A 15,363-nucleotide genomic window follows, 5' to 3' on the forward strand; every position below is an offset into this window, starting at 1 on the left:
GAACTTTGACCACCAAATTCTAATCAGTATATTCCTCAGTCTAAGTGGACATTAGAGTCAAATTTGAAGAAATTCCCTCAAGGCGTTCTCGAGATATAGTTTACAAGAAGGAGACAGATGCAAGGTCACAGTGACTTTGATCTTTGACCACTAAAATCTTATCAGTTCATCGTTGAATCCAAGTGAACGTTTGTGCCAAATCTAAAGAAATGCCTTCAAGGTATTCTATAGATATTGCGTTCATAAGAATGATACAGATAAGGTCACAGTGACTTTAACCTTTGACGTATGACCACCAAAATCTAATCAGTTCATTGTTCAGTCCAAAGGGATGTTTGAACCAAATTTAAAGGCGCTGTATGTAAGAATGTGGCCAAAACGGTTACTGCACTCAAATTCAAAATACTGCCGCGAGTCGTGTCCGCCCCCCCCTCCCCTACAGATTCGAGGTTGCTGGACAGCGGCACACTGGAGACTGATTTGTTTGTCCACGGGCAGCTGCCGTGGCAGGGTCGCGTCGCTGCGTCCTTGATCTTCGGTTTTCCAGCGGACTGTTGGAGCAAGTCCGGCTTCTCTGCTGCTAACGCTGCTGCCGGGATACAGCTGAGGAGACTGCTAATGCTATGTACCGGGACACTGCTAATGCTGCTTGCCATGCTGCTGTAGCTCAGTCGTAACTGTAACTGATGCTGAGACTGTACTGACTGTGTGACTGGTAGACGGCGGTGGGTGGCGCAACAGGCCAAAACACAAATTCAAAACATAAACATGATTTGCGGACTGTAGATTTTTTTTAAATGCGAATATTCTGGCTGTACTATTGTTGTCGGTGAGATCAGTATGTTATATGAACATTATTCCTTAGTCTCTGTGACATATTAGGAGGATTCTACGACTATTTGCTTTAGATTTCTTACATATAGCTCCTTTAAATAAATGTGCTGAAGGTATACTTGAGAGATTGCAGTCACGAGTCAGTGGCCCATGATGCAACGGAGGAGAGGTGAATTTAGTTTGTAAGATATTTTAGATACTGAAAAATGTTTGATTGCAACTAAAACACTGTGTTCTGTAGATTATAGAGATTAATGTGGACATTGTTTGTGGTCGGATTTGTTTTTGTTTATTTTCTCAAATGTCACATTTCATCGCTTTCACCGGCACAAAACAAATCCCATTCACCTCCACTGTATCAGGATGCAGGCTGACCGTTCAGAGGCTAATGTCGCACAATCTCAGCAAGTAAAAGTATCTCCACTGATAGACACCATTAGCAGTGACTTATAAATGTTGTATTTGAGTGAACTGGTCCTTTAAATCTGACATTTCATGAAGCTAAGCAGTCTGCAGTTTGACCTCTGTAGAGGGAAAAAAAGAAGCTGTGGTTTAATTTTGACAGACACGACAGATTTACAGCTCAGAATTGATCTCCACATGAGTGATATTATGACAACGTACCCGATTGGCTTGTATTTATTAGAGTATTGACGAGGGGAGTGAGGTCGATGGCAGCTGGATCGATGTGCTCTGCTGGGATATCTGGGAAATAAAAGCAGACAGTAAAGTCAATGGGAGCTTATGCTGGTTTTAATCTCTATTATGTAATTAGCAGCATCAGCAAAATGTGGCTGTGTAATGACAAGATGTGATAAAAACACAAAAGAGCAACAATTACCCAGATGAGTTAGTCCCTGAGGTGATATCTATCTAAACATCAGGAGGTCAGTGTGAGGACTGGTCTCATAGATTGAGTTCATAGTGGCTTTTTATTAAATATTATTTAGTAATGTTATAATTTAGATTGTGAGGGTGTTCAGTTTTCAGTCACATTACTATGTTGGCTACTACATTTGTAATAAAACTTAGTGGGAAATTACATTACAGAGTCAATGTTTTGAAAGCATTTGTTAAAGGAGAAGGAGGAAGTAAGTGCAGAAGGAGGTGTGCATCTACTGCTAGCTCACCTAGCACCACAATAATACTGCTAGCTCACCTAGCACCACTGAGCTAGCTCACGTTACAGCTCAGCTGAGAAGGACGCCATTAATGTTTACATCAAACGCTGTCTTTTTGTCCATGAGTAGATGCACTCTTCCTTCTGCGCAGTGATACGGTTAGCAGCATCTCACACCAAAACTATCCAGACAGATAAACAGCACTACAGGTAAGTTTTTTGTTTATTTTTTTAAGTCAAAGTATTTGATCATTTTCACACTTCAATGATGCTTCGTTTAATACGGAAGCGTATTGCATTCACTTAAAAAAAGTCTTGTTTTTCTGAGTAATTCTTTCTGTTTCTTGGAGTAATTTATTTATTTTTCTGTTTTTTTGGGGTAATTTTTTTCTTGAACAAGGAGACGAGATACTTCAAAATCTCGCGAGAAGCTCCCACCTGGCACCTGCAAGTGACCCCTGCATCCATGGTGACTCCTGCTCATGGATGTATTTTGCATCTGTGCTCCTGCTCCTAGACAATTTTGAAGTATCTCGTCTCCTCGTTCAGGAAAAAAAAATTAACATGAAAAACAGAAAAAAATTACCCCCCCCCCAAAAAAATTGAAAATAATAATAATAATAATAATAATAATAATAATAATAATAATGCTATCAGTCAAATTTATCTTTAACTTTGCTGACTGTGTATTTTTTCTTTTTTTTATATTAAAAATATTCCCCTAATACAGTTTAGGGAGGTAGAGTGGGAATAAAGCAAGAATGAAAAGAAATTGAAATTATTTAGGAGGTAGGGAGCATTACTGCTCCTCAAAAACAAAATCATTAAGCACCACTCCTATCATCTGTTTGCAGCTTCAGAGTTAAATGCCTAATAAACTAAAATATATTACCAACTCAACCTGTTAATAATATCGAAGCAGCAAATTAACAAACAGACTAATACAGTTTCACGTCAACAACAAGCTGCACTTTAGGCAAACAATAGAACAGTGTGTCAGTGTAGTGGTGTGAATTACCATGCTGATGTGATGCTCCAGCATATATCAAGGAAAACTTGTATTTCTTTGTCCATGCTGTTTGTTTATTCAAATTAAGTATATTAGGGTGTGAACTGTTGTGTGGACTGACGTCACATTTCCCTTTAACTCAGCAGGTGAAGCCTGACAGACGCAAGAACGCAAAAGCAAAACAAGCAGAATGATGAGATGCGACTGACCTGTGGAGTCCAGGACGTCTCTTTTGTGTCTCCCCTCCTGAAGTCTGTCTGTTAACACTGTGGAGAAGTCATGCAGGTGTTTATAATGTACATTTAATTATTATTTCTGACGGTTACTGATTCGGAGGAGCCCTTCTGTGCAGAGTTTGCATGCTCTCTTCGTGTCAGCGTGGGTTTCCTCCAGGTGCTCCAGCTTCCTCCCACAGTCCAAAGACATGCAAGTTAATTGGTGACTCTAATTGTCCGTAGGTGTGAATGTGAGTGTGAACGGTTGTCTGTCTCTATGTGTCAGCCCTGTGATAGTCTGGTGACCTGTCCAGGGTGAACCCTGCCTCTCACCCAGTGTCAGCTGGGATAGGCTCCAGCAGGATAAGCAGTTATGGAATATGAATGAGCCGTGTAACTTTTAGCTTCTACCTTGTATCAGTTTGCTGTGTTATTTTTTTCTCTTTGTTTTTTGAGGCATTTTGTTATGCACCATTTATTTATTATAATTACCACGACTTTTATTACTACAACTAATGAATAGTCCCTGAAAGCTGCAGCCTTCATGACATGAAGAGCTGCAAAAAACTGCATCACACTGTAAAGCATCCAATACAACAGACCTGTCAGAAAAGGAAACTTTGAACTGTTCTGGATTTCACTGAATTGATAATATTACAAAACCATAATTACAAGAAACAAAAAGATGTTTTTAAAACTTGTTGCAGTGAATCATTAAAACAATCGATGAAGTTAGGAAGGAAAGCCAAGCCATGATACGCAGACCCACCTTGGCTGAAGAGGATGAGGAGTGAAATGGTCGAGACACAGATTATAAAACAGAGGCGTGGATGCTGTAAAGCGGCCATGACCCTGCTGAAGCACCACTGCAACAACAAAAAGACAAAAACAAACTGATAAGGTAAGGAAAAGAAAGCTTTATTAATCCCTGATGGGGAAACTCATTTGCCACCAGAAGCAATTCAGCTCATACGGACAACAATGTGCACAGTACATTCACAGTACAACAAACACAAATGCAGGATACAACAATTAAACCACTGTAAATGGCCATCTGAGACCTAATCAACAGCTTCCTAAAGTGTTCATGAAAAAATCTGACAGCTGCTGAAACAAACTGGATCAACTTCTGTCCTGTTTCAGCCGCTCATCCCCTCAGGCAAACTCAAGTCTCAGGTAAACTTTGTGCCTCAGTCAAATGGCTTCAAAGAGGTATCAAGTTTAGTGAGTGTGTGTGTGTGAAAAGCATTTTCTGGGCCCTACACAATGATGTCATCAGGCTGTGTCCGTACCACTCAAATCAGTGGACCGTGTGCTCCCCTGTGGCCTGCAGAGTAGAAAGCTGCACATTCACAGCAGCGCTGGAAACAGAGACCACCCTGGAGGTCAAATTCCTGATGAGAAACACCAAACATGCTTTCTCTGGTCCCAAATTTAACTTGAACATAAAAAATAACCACACTGAGATTCTCACGGTCCACGTGGTGACGAGACGGGATGTTCATTTCCTCAAAAGAAAAACTGTGGTATCCTTGAATTATTAAATTACAATGCAAAACTACATCCTCTGTCTTGTTGCATCCATCTGCAACTATTTCAACAGGAAAACAATTTGTCATACATTAAAATTTCATTTTAATGGATTTCAATGACAAATCATGAGGATTATCTACAAGTTAAATAAATAACTATTAAAGTAAAGCAGTCCACACAGAGAGTCTGAAGACAGATTGAATCATGATACCTTAATATTGATTAGAGAAAATGTATTAATTTAAGGTGGAAACATTTTTCATGTACTCGTCAGTTTTGAGATTTTAGACTGTTTTGCTTCACTAGCATGTCTTCTTTTAGATTACTGGAAAGAAGATGTCAAAAATACCCATTCTGATTTATGTTAGTTCTGAACATTTATGGGAAAGGTGTTTATTCATTCAGATAATGCCTCATTTGCATATTTACACAAAATGTCAGAAAACTTTAATACAAAAAACGTCTGTCTTAATGTAAGTAATTAACTTGGGAAGTTTCATGGTGATATCTGGTAGTTCAAATTTTATCGTAGCGTCTCATTTTTGGTCAGAACGTCTATGAAATTTTACAATACACATCTTTAAAGGCCATTTTCTCAAAATGAGAATTTTCTCATTCTCGAAAAAATCAAAATCTAAAAATACTCTGAGTCAAAAATCTCAATTTCAGAAGCACTCACATACACAAAATTTTCCGGTTACATTCCTGGTTATATTTCAAAATGGGTTTATTCATAATATTCATAACCTCATCTACAGAAGATTGTATTCCTAAAAATCCTTTTTTTTTATAGCTGTTGACAGTATTTTCAAATTTATGGTGTGATAAAAAGAGATATCCAAAAATGCCCTCTATAAAAATCTTTGAATCAAATATCTCACCAAAATGAAACTGGAATTTTGAGCCTGGTTCAAACCTACAGTTTCAGAAAACTTGTAATACAAAAAAATAATTGTCATACTATAAGTAATCAACCAGGGGAGTTTCCTGGTCAAAAATGTTGCTCTAGTGTCTTATTTTTGTCTAAAAATATAAAAATGTCTTAAACTGTGAGACAAAAATCTCAACTTCAGTAACACTGACATACACCACATTTTCCAGTTACATTCCATTTTTGATTCTCAAGGTTTTTACAGACATGTTTATTCATACATCATTTCATAACCTGACTTGTTGAACGTTTTATTCCTAAACACATGGGGAACACATCATTTTTTTTTTTTTTTAGAGCTGTTGACAGTATTTTCAGATTTATGGAGTGATAAAAAGAGAAATCCAAAATTCCCTCTGCAAACGTCTTCGACTTAAATATGTGAACAAACAATAGTTTTGAACCTGACTCATCCAGTGTTCAGATTTTTGTTCAGGTAATGTATAAAAATAAGCACGTATAGTGTCCAATTTGCATTTTAAACATAAAATTTTAGAAAACCTGTAATACAAAAAATAATAGTGTTACATATATATATATATATATATATATATATATATTAGTTAAAATCCTCTTCAACTAGGGCGTCGTCCCATTTAAAGGTTTAAATAGCTAAATTAACAGGATAAAATAGGTGTATCAAGTGAAAAAAAGACACACATGAGGGAGTCAGGCTCTGTAAGACACTACTAGAAGAAGGTGTAGTTTTAAAAGCTGAATTTCATGAGTTTGAAATAGAGAGCACAAATTCTGACACTTACTGAATATAATGTTGGCTCTCTGACACGCTCATGTGTTTGTCCAAAGCTAAAATGCTAAACTTTTCAAACCGTTAAATAATTACACATTTTTAAACCCTATGACCCTCTGAAAGAATTCAAACACACACAACTCACCGGCTCCTTGGATCCTCCTGTACTCTGTGCTGCGCCGATGATCCCCCAGCAGCATCAAACCTCACCCCGTGTATCACACACCTACGGTCAGATAAGGATTAAGCGATGCCTGTTTTCCCCCCTCTGAACAGCAGAGGTTGGCAGCAGGCTGGCAGCTTACTGAGCTCTGTGCAAAAAAAAGAAAAAGCCCACAACAAAACATGGTGTCTGGCTGCAGGCTGGGCACTGATCCCTAACCCACTGCACCACATCCACTGCAAAAAATATCACACTTAAGGTCAAAATCAGCTGAATTCATCCCTCTGCTGTGCAAACCTGCACTCGTTTTTTAATGATATTCTTTGTGGCACCAAATCAGAATCATAACCTGGGGCGGGTTACAGTATGAAACAATGGGCCCCTGAGCACAGATATGCAAAAGGCCCCACCAGCTAAACCAGACAAGAGCAGGACACACAGACTTTGTAGTGGTTTTGCCTTTTTTGAAGAAGAAGAAGAAGAAGAAGAAGAAGAAGATAAATTTTATCAATCCCTGAGGGGAATTCAATTTTTATTCACTTTGTTGTCATATACACACACAAGCCTGAAATAGTACATACATGCATTACATGGAGAGATGTGTGAGGGGGGCTGCCTTGGACAGGTGCCCCGAGCAGTTGGAGGTTAAGCGCCTTGCTCAAGGGCACCTCTGCAGCGCCCAGGAAGTGAACTGGCACCTCTCCAGCTACCAGTCCACGCTCCATACTTGGTCCACATGGGGACTTGAACTAGTGACCCCCCAGTTCCCAAGCCAAGTCCCTATAGACTGTAAACCCCAAATCCATCCATGACACAAAATGTAATGTAAAGTTGACACAAATGCCCCAGACTGTCAAAATGACATAAAAACATTATGTTCATTTGACACAAAAACTCACCCCTTGTAAGCTTAACAAAGTTTTTTATATTAAGTCAGCAATTTTTAGGTTTTGAGTTATTTGACTAATATTTATAAAGCTGAATTTAATTAGTTTAAGGCCAATAAACAACACTATCCTTGTGCACTTAACAACACGTGGCACGTTGGGGCTAAATGGGTGGAGTTTCCCAGCATGCTGTGAGACAATGTGTTTAAGGCCATAAGCTGAAGAACACTAGCTGTGTTCGAAATCACTCCCTATCACGGATATAGTGCACTATATAGTGTGTTCGCCATTTTGTAGTGTTGTTCGAATTCTCCGCTGTTAATTTCATTCACTATATAGTGGACCATAAAATACCCACAATGCACAGCAAATGTGAAGGAACAAACGATGTACCCTACATTTTACTCCTGTATACCACAATGCAATGCGGTCGTCTTTTGCCAGAGGAGAAGAAGAACAACAACCGCAAAGATGGCACAAAAAGAAAAGAAACAAATAGGATGCTAGCTGGTAACGTTAGCTCACGAGCTAACAATAGCCACTTAGCTCGCACGAGCCAGGTAGCTTGTAGCTCGTGCACTATCGTGGGCTATTACAGCTCACAGTGCAGACACACATCTGTAGCTGACAAAACCAAACGTCCACATCATTGACATTTCAACAATTTATTGACAAAAAGTACAACCACCATACAGTTCGGTCATCCTCAAAGCGCCCGGTTTGTTTACATGATGCTCGGCGCGTCCACTTGCGTCACAGGAGTATGCGGCGCAGCTACTGACGCAACAATGTTCAGAAAATTTCAGTTAGTGTCCGAAATCTCATTCAGTCGTTCCCCATGTAGTGCACTATATAGTAAACACGAAATAGGGAATAGTGAGTGAATGAGTGAGTGGACGGTTTCGAACACAGCTACTGTGTTTAAATGTGTTATATACACAGTTAGTGACCTCCCACCTGCGTGGATATTAGAGTGTTAAACATAAAGGTGTGCTGAGGTGAATTAAAGAGCACTTCCTGGTTCAGAGTTCATTCTCTCTTAGATGGATGGTTCAAGCTGTCCAAAAAAAAATTAAGCTGAGCGAACGAACTGGGGCTTACAGCGTGGAGACTGAGCTGCCGCCGCCCCACTGTTGTTGTTTTGCGTCTCTTTGTTGTCGTTTGGCATCTTGTCTGCTCTGTACTTACCCAACATCACCTGTCAGTCTGAGGTATTGTGGCATCTTCTTTCTGAGTGCTTAAAGAGGAAATGCAGTTCCCAGTTAATAGTGCTTTGGTAATTGTATGTCAATAACTTTACTTCAACATGTAGTTAATGTGATACCTGTGTCACACTGAAATATGGTAATGTAAATACTGTGGGATGTTTAAATGTAATGCAGACGTCTAACAAACTTCACTACAGGGCTTTAACTGAGTGAGGTTCTAGAGTTTGACAAAATGTGAATTTATTTACACACAAAGATGATGACTACAGCCTGTGGTGAAAGATTATAATGGTTCCTGTCTCTTAGAGGTGAAGTGGATCAGTACAGCTTCAGGTTTTGTTAAATTAAGAAAATTGATGTGTCAACGTTTTCTTCTTTGACAGTAAAACCTGAGGCCTGCCTGGAAACAGCTGCTGAAGAAGCTTGTTGACTGAACATTGTGTGCACCAAACATGGAAGTGACAGTTTTAGTTTGTACCTTTCTCGCTCTTACCTGGTGGAAGAATTTCTCTTTGCACTTGTGCTTCTGTCTGTTTACTTCCTTGTCTCAGGAGGCTGCTGTCCAATCAGCTGCTCCGATCAGCCCTTTGAGTGACATCTGACTGAAAGGCCCGCCCACCAACTCTTACCAACCAGTGACCAGTACAGAGGTGCCTGCCATGTTTCTTTCTTTTAATTTCACTGTCATACTGACACAAATGTCATGTTATGTAATGTGATTTTTTTTTTTTTGTATTTGTTTGCTTTTTTTTTTTAACTAGTATTTTTTTTTACATATAGATTCCACATATAAACATAAAATTCATCCATACCAAACCCATGAGACAATAAAATGAAAAAACAGTCCATAAAACAGATTTCAATCAGTGGGTAAATGTACTTAATATGAGTTCAAGTATCATCACGAGTAAAATATGTCATCATTTGTACTTGTGTTAATGAAAAATCCTCATTAGGGTCACTATGTTTAACACACCTGATTAAAACGATGTCCGCAGGGCGGCTGGGCTCAGCCTTAGGGATAGGGTGAGGAGCTCAGACATCCGGGAGGGACTCGGAGTAGAGCCGCTGCTCCTCCACATCGAGAGGAGCCAGTTGAGGTGGTTCGGGCATCTGGTAAGGATGCCTTCCGGACGCCTCCCTTGGGAGGTGTTTCGGGCATGTCCAACCGGGAGGAGACCTCGGGGCCGCCCCAGAACACGCTGGAGGGACTACATCACCCGGCTGGCCTGGGAACGCCTCGGGGTTCCCGCGGAAGAGCTGACAGAAGTGGCAGGGGAGAGGACTATCTGGGCTTCTTTGCTGAGGCTGCTGCCCCCGCGACCCGGACCCGGTTAAGCGGAGGACGACGATGACGACGACGATTAAAACGATCTGAAGCTGTTCTGTAAATACTTTTCTCATAGGTAATAAATATTGCAACTTCTGCTTAATCTATATAACTTCTGATTAGGCCCTACCCACATTTGATTTAAACCCCACCCACTTCTGGCACGAGCTCCACCCATTCCGATAACAGATACATCAATTGACCTATGGCTAAGCCCCGCCCTCAAACGCGATGAGCCAATCACAGTGCGTATAGCCATCCCCATACACTGGGACATTCTCTGCCTGGACATCCATTGAAATGCATTACAGAAAGTCAGTTTTGTTCGGTTTTATGAGCTTTTTCTGAGATTTGAAGTTTGAAAATGGTCAAACGGTGTGCATGGGGTACATGCAACTCTGACACAAGGTATCCTGAGAGGCTGGGCGACCAGGTGTATTTTTTACACTTTAAACCACATCTCAACCGAGAAAAGTGTCTCCTTTGGATAAAGTTGTGTGGTAACGTTAGACCACAACATCAACTCAACGTGAATAAGATTAACAATGATGTCTACATCTGTTCTAAGGTAAGTCAACATTGTGTTTGAGGCAACATATTGTCACTTTGCTGGAAAGAAATATAAAGTTATCTTTAACATCTCTAGCTAACGTTAGCTAAAGTTAGCCTAACGTTAGCTCCTAGCTGCGTTGTTCATCATGTCACCTTGTTTGCTGGGAGTTCATTAGCCTATTTTGTTCTAGTTTTGTACTTTGGTGATCGTACATCATTGTTAGCTGTTGTCCAAAGGGCTCTAGTTAAGCTAACGTTAACTTCTGGAGCTTAGCTTCATTAACTTATCTTTAATGGCAGAGATAACAAAGGTTGGCAAACGTTATGCTGAATGATTCAGTGTAAATACTGTAGCACCAAACTAACGGAGAGACACTCTTGGTAAAGATGGTAAAAAGGCCGTTATCCTTTTCTCATATTCTGAGCCAAAAACCTTAACTTCAGTGGCACTTTAACTTGTTGTCTTTGATGGCGACGGCAACCAGATGCGGTTCACAAGCGTACACTGTGACCTGTACATTTTGGCTTGTAATTTAAGCTTTTCATCGACCTTCTCAACAATAAAATGATGAATATATCCCTCCAATGCGTAGTTTAGGCCCTTTTGGTTACTTCTCAATGACATCTGATCGTTATGTCTCCAAAAATCATCAATTGCCTCCTGTGAAATGCCGTGTACTGTGACACCTGCCATAGCGCCGCTCACTGAATGTTGATAGTTTGTCCGAGTGAGTGGAGGGGGGCGTGGCTTAGCCATAGGTTAATTCAGTTGGTTGAACAGATAGAGACACAGATACAGATGATGGTGTACTCACTCATCCCTAGATTCCAGTGGAAAGTTTCTTCAAGTTCCCAGAATGTACTTAAATATAGGGCAAAAAACATCCTAAAAATGTTTGGTGCTAACCTTCCTAAAACGTTTTTGATAACACTGTTATAGCATTACGCCCTAACATTCTGAAAACATTTTCTGCAGTGTTTTTTTGTTTGTTTGTTCCTAAAACATTTCTGCAAAGGCTTTATTCCAACAAGTAGTTCAAGATTATCAAAACATACACAGCTGGTTCATTATTCAGGACTTCAGGGGCAGTGTGTCGTTATTACTATTGCAGCAATTACTATTACTATTTTTCTGGAAATCATTAGCAGTCATGCTGTTTGTTTACGTCGCCCATTCTGACCCACACTTGAAGACATGTCTACATTTTAATTAAACCTTATTTAAAGCTTTTAAATGCCACATATTATAAATGTTTTAAATGCATTACTGTAAAATTCCCTAAAGTCTTTTTGTGTATGTAAACTCTTTTAAAAAGTCACTTTCAGCTAAAGTTTGTTTTGAATTTCACAAGTTAGATTATTTTAAAATGAGCCATTTTCATAAGGTTTGAGCTGCTTGTTTTCCATAATTACACCATGAAGTGATATTTGGGGTTTGAATTATTATGTAGCCTGATATCAGATGGCTTGACTAAAAAATGTGTTTTGGATTCACCTGGACACGCTGCTGCTGTGGCAATTGAAGCTTTCAGTTTATTTTAATCAGAAAATGGTGCGACATGTTGGAGAGGGACACTTCTTGCAGTGTGGGTAAATGGCCGTAATAAGCCGCTGGAGTGACATACGAGCCGTGGGGAAGATCAGTGAATAAGAGGAGTGAATGCGAGTCTTTAATGACGGGGGATTGCTGGGCACTTTGGTCGCCTTGGCATTCACATGCAGACACACTGAGGCACACAGCAGTAATTGGCAGAGGAGGAAACAGGGCTGCGGAGGGCCTGGGAACAGCTGCCCTCAGGAAAAGACACACTGACTTTTAGCTAATAACTAAAACATAACTGAAATGAAATGAACTAAAGGAGTCAAGAATTAACTGGCACATATATACATTGTGGCTGCGTTCCCACTGTGGGCCTCCATTCCATAATGCTCATTAATCCTCACAGACATTGAAAAAATTGTATTTGCATGGTTTCTGAATTTAAAAAGCACAAAAAAGAATGTTAAAAAATGTTTTAAAATGCAAAGCCATGTGCACACAAGTCCCTAAATGCATATAAATTAGAGACTTAAAGAAACAAGGCAAACATTTAATCATTAATAAGTTCATACAACTGACTGTGGCTGAAAACCTACTTTTCCTTACAGATGTCATGGTGGAAAGTGAATCTGTGTGTTACTGCAGAAGAAACTAAAACTGCAGGGTTGCTGTGGTTACACAGCCCAGTCGCCAGACAAAATGATGGCACTGTGCATTTCTGCATCTCTAAAGTGACGTAGTATCTGAGCTGACTTTGTCATTGGAAGATGGTCATCAGGTGGTTTTTTACCCACCTATTGAGGGTATTTTTTTATTGACCCACTGCTTTTTTCCAGCAGGGAGTGTGCCACAGCAAGCAGTTGAAATATCAAGACATCGCTGTTTTCCCGTGGGGATTGTGCCTCGCAAAACTGAGTGTTTTGAAGGGCCATGTTTCGCTGCCATGTTTCTACAGTAGCCCAGAATGGACAAACCAAACAGTGGCTCTAGAGAGGGACATTCACTTGCTTGTATCAAACACTGATTTGTAACATCAAACTGTTTTATTCAGTGTTTTTATTGGCTTAAATCACCTGCTCTGTTTGTTCTGGAGAGGAAGAGACCTCTGTGAACAATTTGGCTCCCAGCAAGACCCTCCTGAATGTCTGGTTTTAGTTGAACTCAAGTTGGTTTGCCAAGGTTTGCCGAGACCTTCTTGAAGAGGTGGTCTTGGTCCGGTTACAAAGGAACTCTGGTGCGGTAGGTTTGTGGTGAGAACGTGTTCAGACCTGGATGTGAACCAACTGCAGTCACATGACGCATTGTTTGGATTAAACATGAGCATGTTACAGTCCTGGAGGATTATTAATGTGCACCTCCTCCTGTACTGCCTTAATATGCACATTCAGCACATCCAATGCATCAAAACATTGTTTTCTAGTTGGAGCCGCGCCTCGTTTTCAAACTGTATGGTTTGACTAAAATGAACAATGACAGCAATATAGTCCACGATGAGCAGCGCTAAAATCAACCTGCGTAGTTGTCCCTCCATTGTGACATTAGAAAGTGTCACATTTATCTTGCAAGTGTACTCTTCTTCAACGTTTGCTTTACTTCCTGGATTTTTCCCACATGGAAATTCTGACCAATCAAGAGCAGCTTTCTCACACAAGGCATTTGATCTGGTCCTCTTGTAAATGCTGCCATGAGAACACGAACCAACTCTAGGCAATTATACAACTTTGGAACAACATTAGTCCCTGATTCAGACAACTTCAAGACAATTCTCTGAAAGCACCCTATAAGCTTAGCACACATTTGCACGTACCATTAAAGGGGGCCGTCTGCAACGTGCCAAACAGGGAAGGACAAACATGTTTTTACCACTTTTAACCACTCAATCTGTTTGTTTATTTAGAGAGGAAGAGACCCCTGCGGAATATTCAGCTCAAGATAAAACCCTCCTGAACAATGAACACTGATGGTTTTCTAACCACGAGTTCAAGCTTCATCTGGTAGCAATCTGCAGTCCTCACCACTAGATGGCACTAAATCCATATTTTTCCTGCTGCCATGTCATAATTCCGACATCCCATTATTCCGAAAATTACCCATCGTTCCGAAATCTCAATGTTTCGCCATCCCATTGGTCCGACCATATTAAACCAATTGTTTCAAAGTCCCGTTGTTCCGAAATCTCAATGTTGCAATGCAAAAAGTTGAAAAAGCAAGCAGCAAGGGAAAGCAGCAAGAGACCGTTTTGTCGTGTTGGTTACTGTTGCCATGACGATAACGGTCGCCCTGTTTTGAGGAAGTAGAAACGATGTTGAAAGTTATAATTTTAACCCAAACCATGATCTTTTCCTAACCTTAACCAAGTAGTTCTTGTGCCTAAACCTAACCAGACCTTAACCATGAAAAAGTTATTTTGTAACAATGAAAAATGAGATTTCGAAACAACGGAACAATGGGTTTAACATGGTCGGAACAATGGGATGTCGGAATTATGAGCGGACCCCATTTTTCCTAACCATAAGTTGTTTTTGTTCCTAAACCTAACAACGTTAACTACAGCGTTGTTAAAACTTAAAGTTTCAATGTATTCACTATATAATTACGTACAAATGTAATGTCTCTGTGGTTTGCAGAAAGGTACAATGCCGTCATTTTTCTGTCAGTTGCGTTCGGCTACCACAGTCACTAAGGGAGGAGCACTAGGGCTGTCAACGAATATTCTAAATTCGAATTTAAATTCAAATTTGAAAAAAAAAATGGACCTTCGAATGTGAAAATTGATATTCGATTGTGGAGGGGAAAAAAAACACCACCATAGCTGTCCTCTTTGCGAGTGGGAGGTGGGAGCGGCCACGGAGCAGCGTGGAACGGCGCAGCTGGTGTGGATGACACAATCGGTTAACATGGGCACCGAAAGGAAACTGGCTTCGCTTCGAGACGCTTCGAGGCTAGTCGCAGCGCTTCCGCGGGCAGTGTGGCCTGACAGGTCGGGGGGGGCGAGCGAGAGGTCCGTGGTTGTTTATAACATAATGTTATAGATAATTGTTTTATGTGTTTTAATGTGTAGGTATGTAAATGTTTTCAAAGATGTTTATGTTGAAATAAAAATACCTACAAGTAGTTATGTTTCCTTGTATTAACACATATACAAGTATGTTTCCTTGTATTAGTTTGCCCTCTTGTGGACATAATGCCAAAAAAAAATTTCAAATGGTTCGAATGAGTTATTTTTAGAAGGAATATTCAAACGTCATTTTTGAGCAATTTTGACAGCTCTAAGGAGCACACATAATGTT

General features: G+C 40.1%; 1 protein-coding gene across 2 annotated transcripts in view; it reads right to left on the minus strand.

Annotated features, from left to right (window-relative positions):
* The window catches only part of hhla1 (HHLA1 neighbor of OC90), a 32,927-nt gene extending 24,245 nt beyond the window's left edge, over positions 1–8,682 (minus strand). Inside the window, exons 1-5 of one of the 2 annotated variants that reach the window (XM_033651341.2) lie at positions 8,632–8,682; positions 6,539–6,619; positions 3,948–4,044; positions 3,173–3,229; positions 1,459–1,539 (exon numbers count right to left, since the gene is read on the minus strand). In XM_033651341.2, coding sequence (XP_033507232.2) covers positions 1,459–1,539; positions 3,173–3,229; positions 3,948–4,026 — 217 coding nt within the window. In that variant the 5' untranslated portion in view covers positions 4,027–4,044; positions 6,539–6,619; positions 8,632–8,682. Of the gene's footprint in view, positions 1–1,458; positions 1,540–3,172; positions 3,230–3,947; positions 4,045–6,538; positions 6,705–8,631 lie in introns of both variants that reach the window. The other variant, XM_033651340.2, reaches the window with a different exon arrangement.
* Positions 8,683–15,363: the final 6,681 nt, after the last annotated feature.

The sequence above is a fragment of the Epinephelus lanceolatus genome, chromosome 12, assembly GCF_041903045.1.
Source record: "Epinephelus lanceolatus isolate andai-2023 chromosome 12, ASM4190304v1, whole genome shotgun sequence".
Lineage (NCBI taxonomy): Eukaryota > Metazoa > Chordata > Actinopteri > Perciformes > Serranidae > Epinephelus > Epinephelus lanceolatus.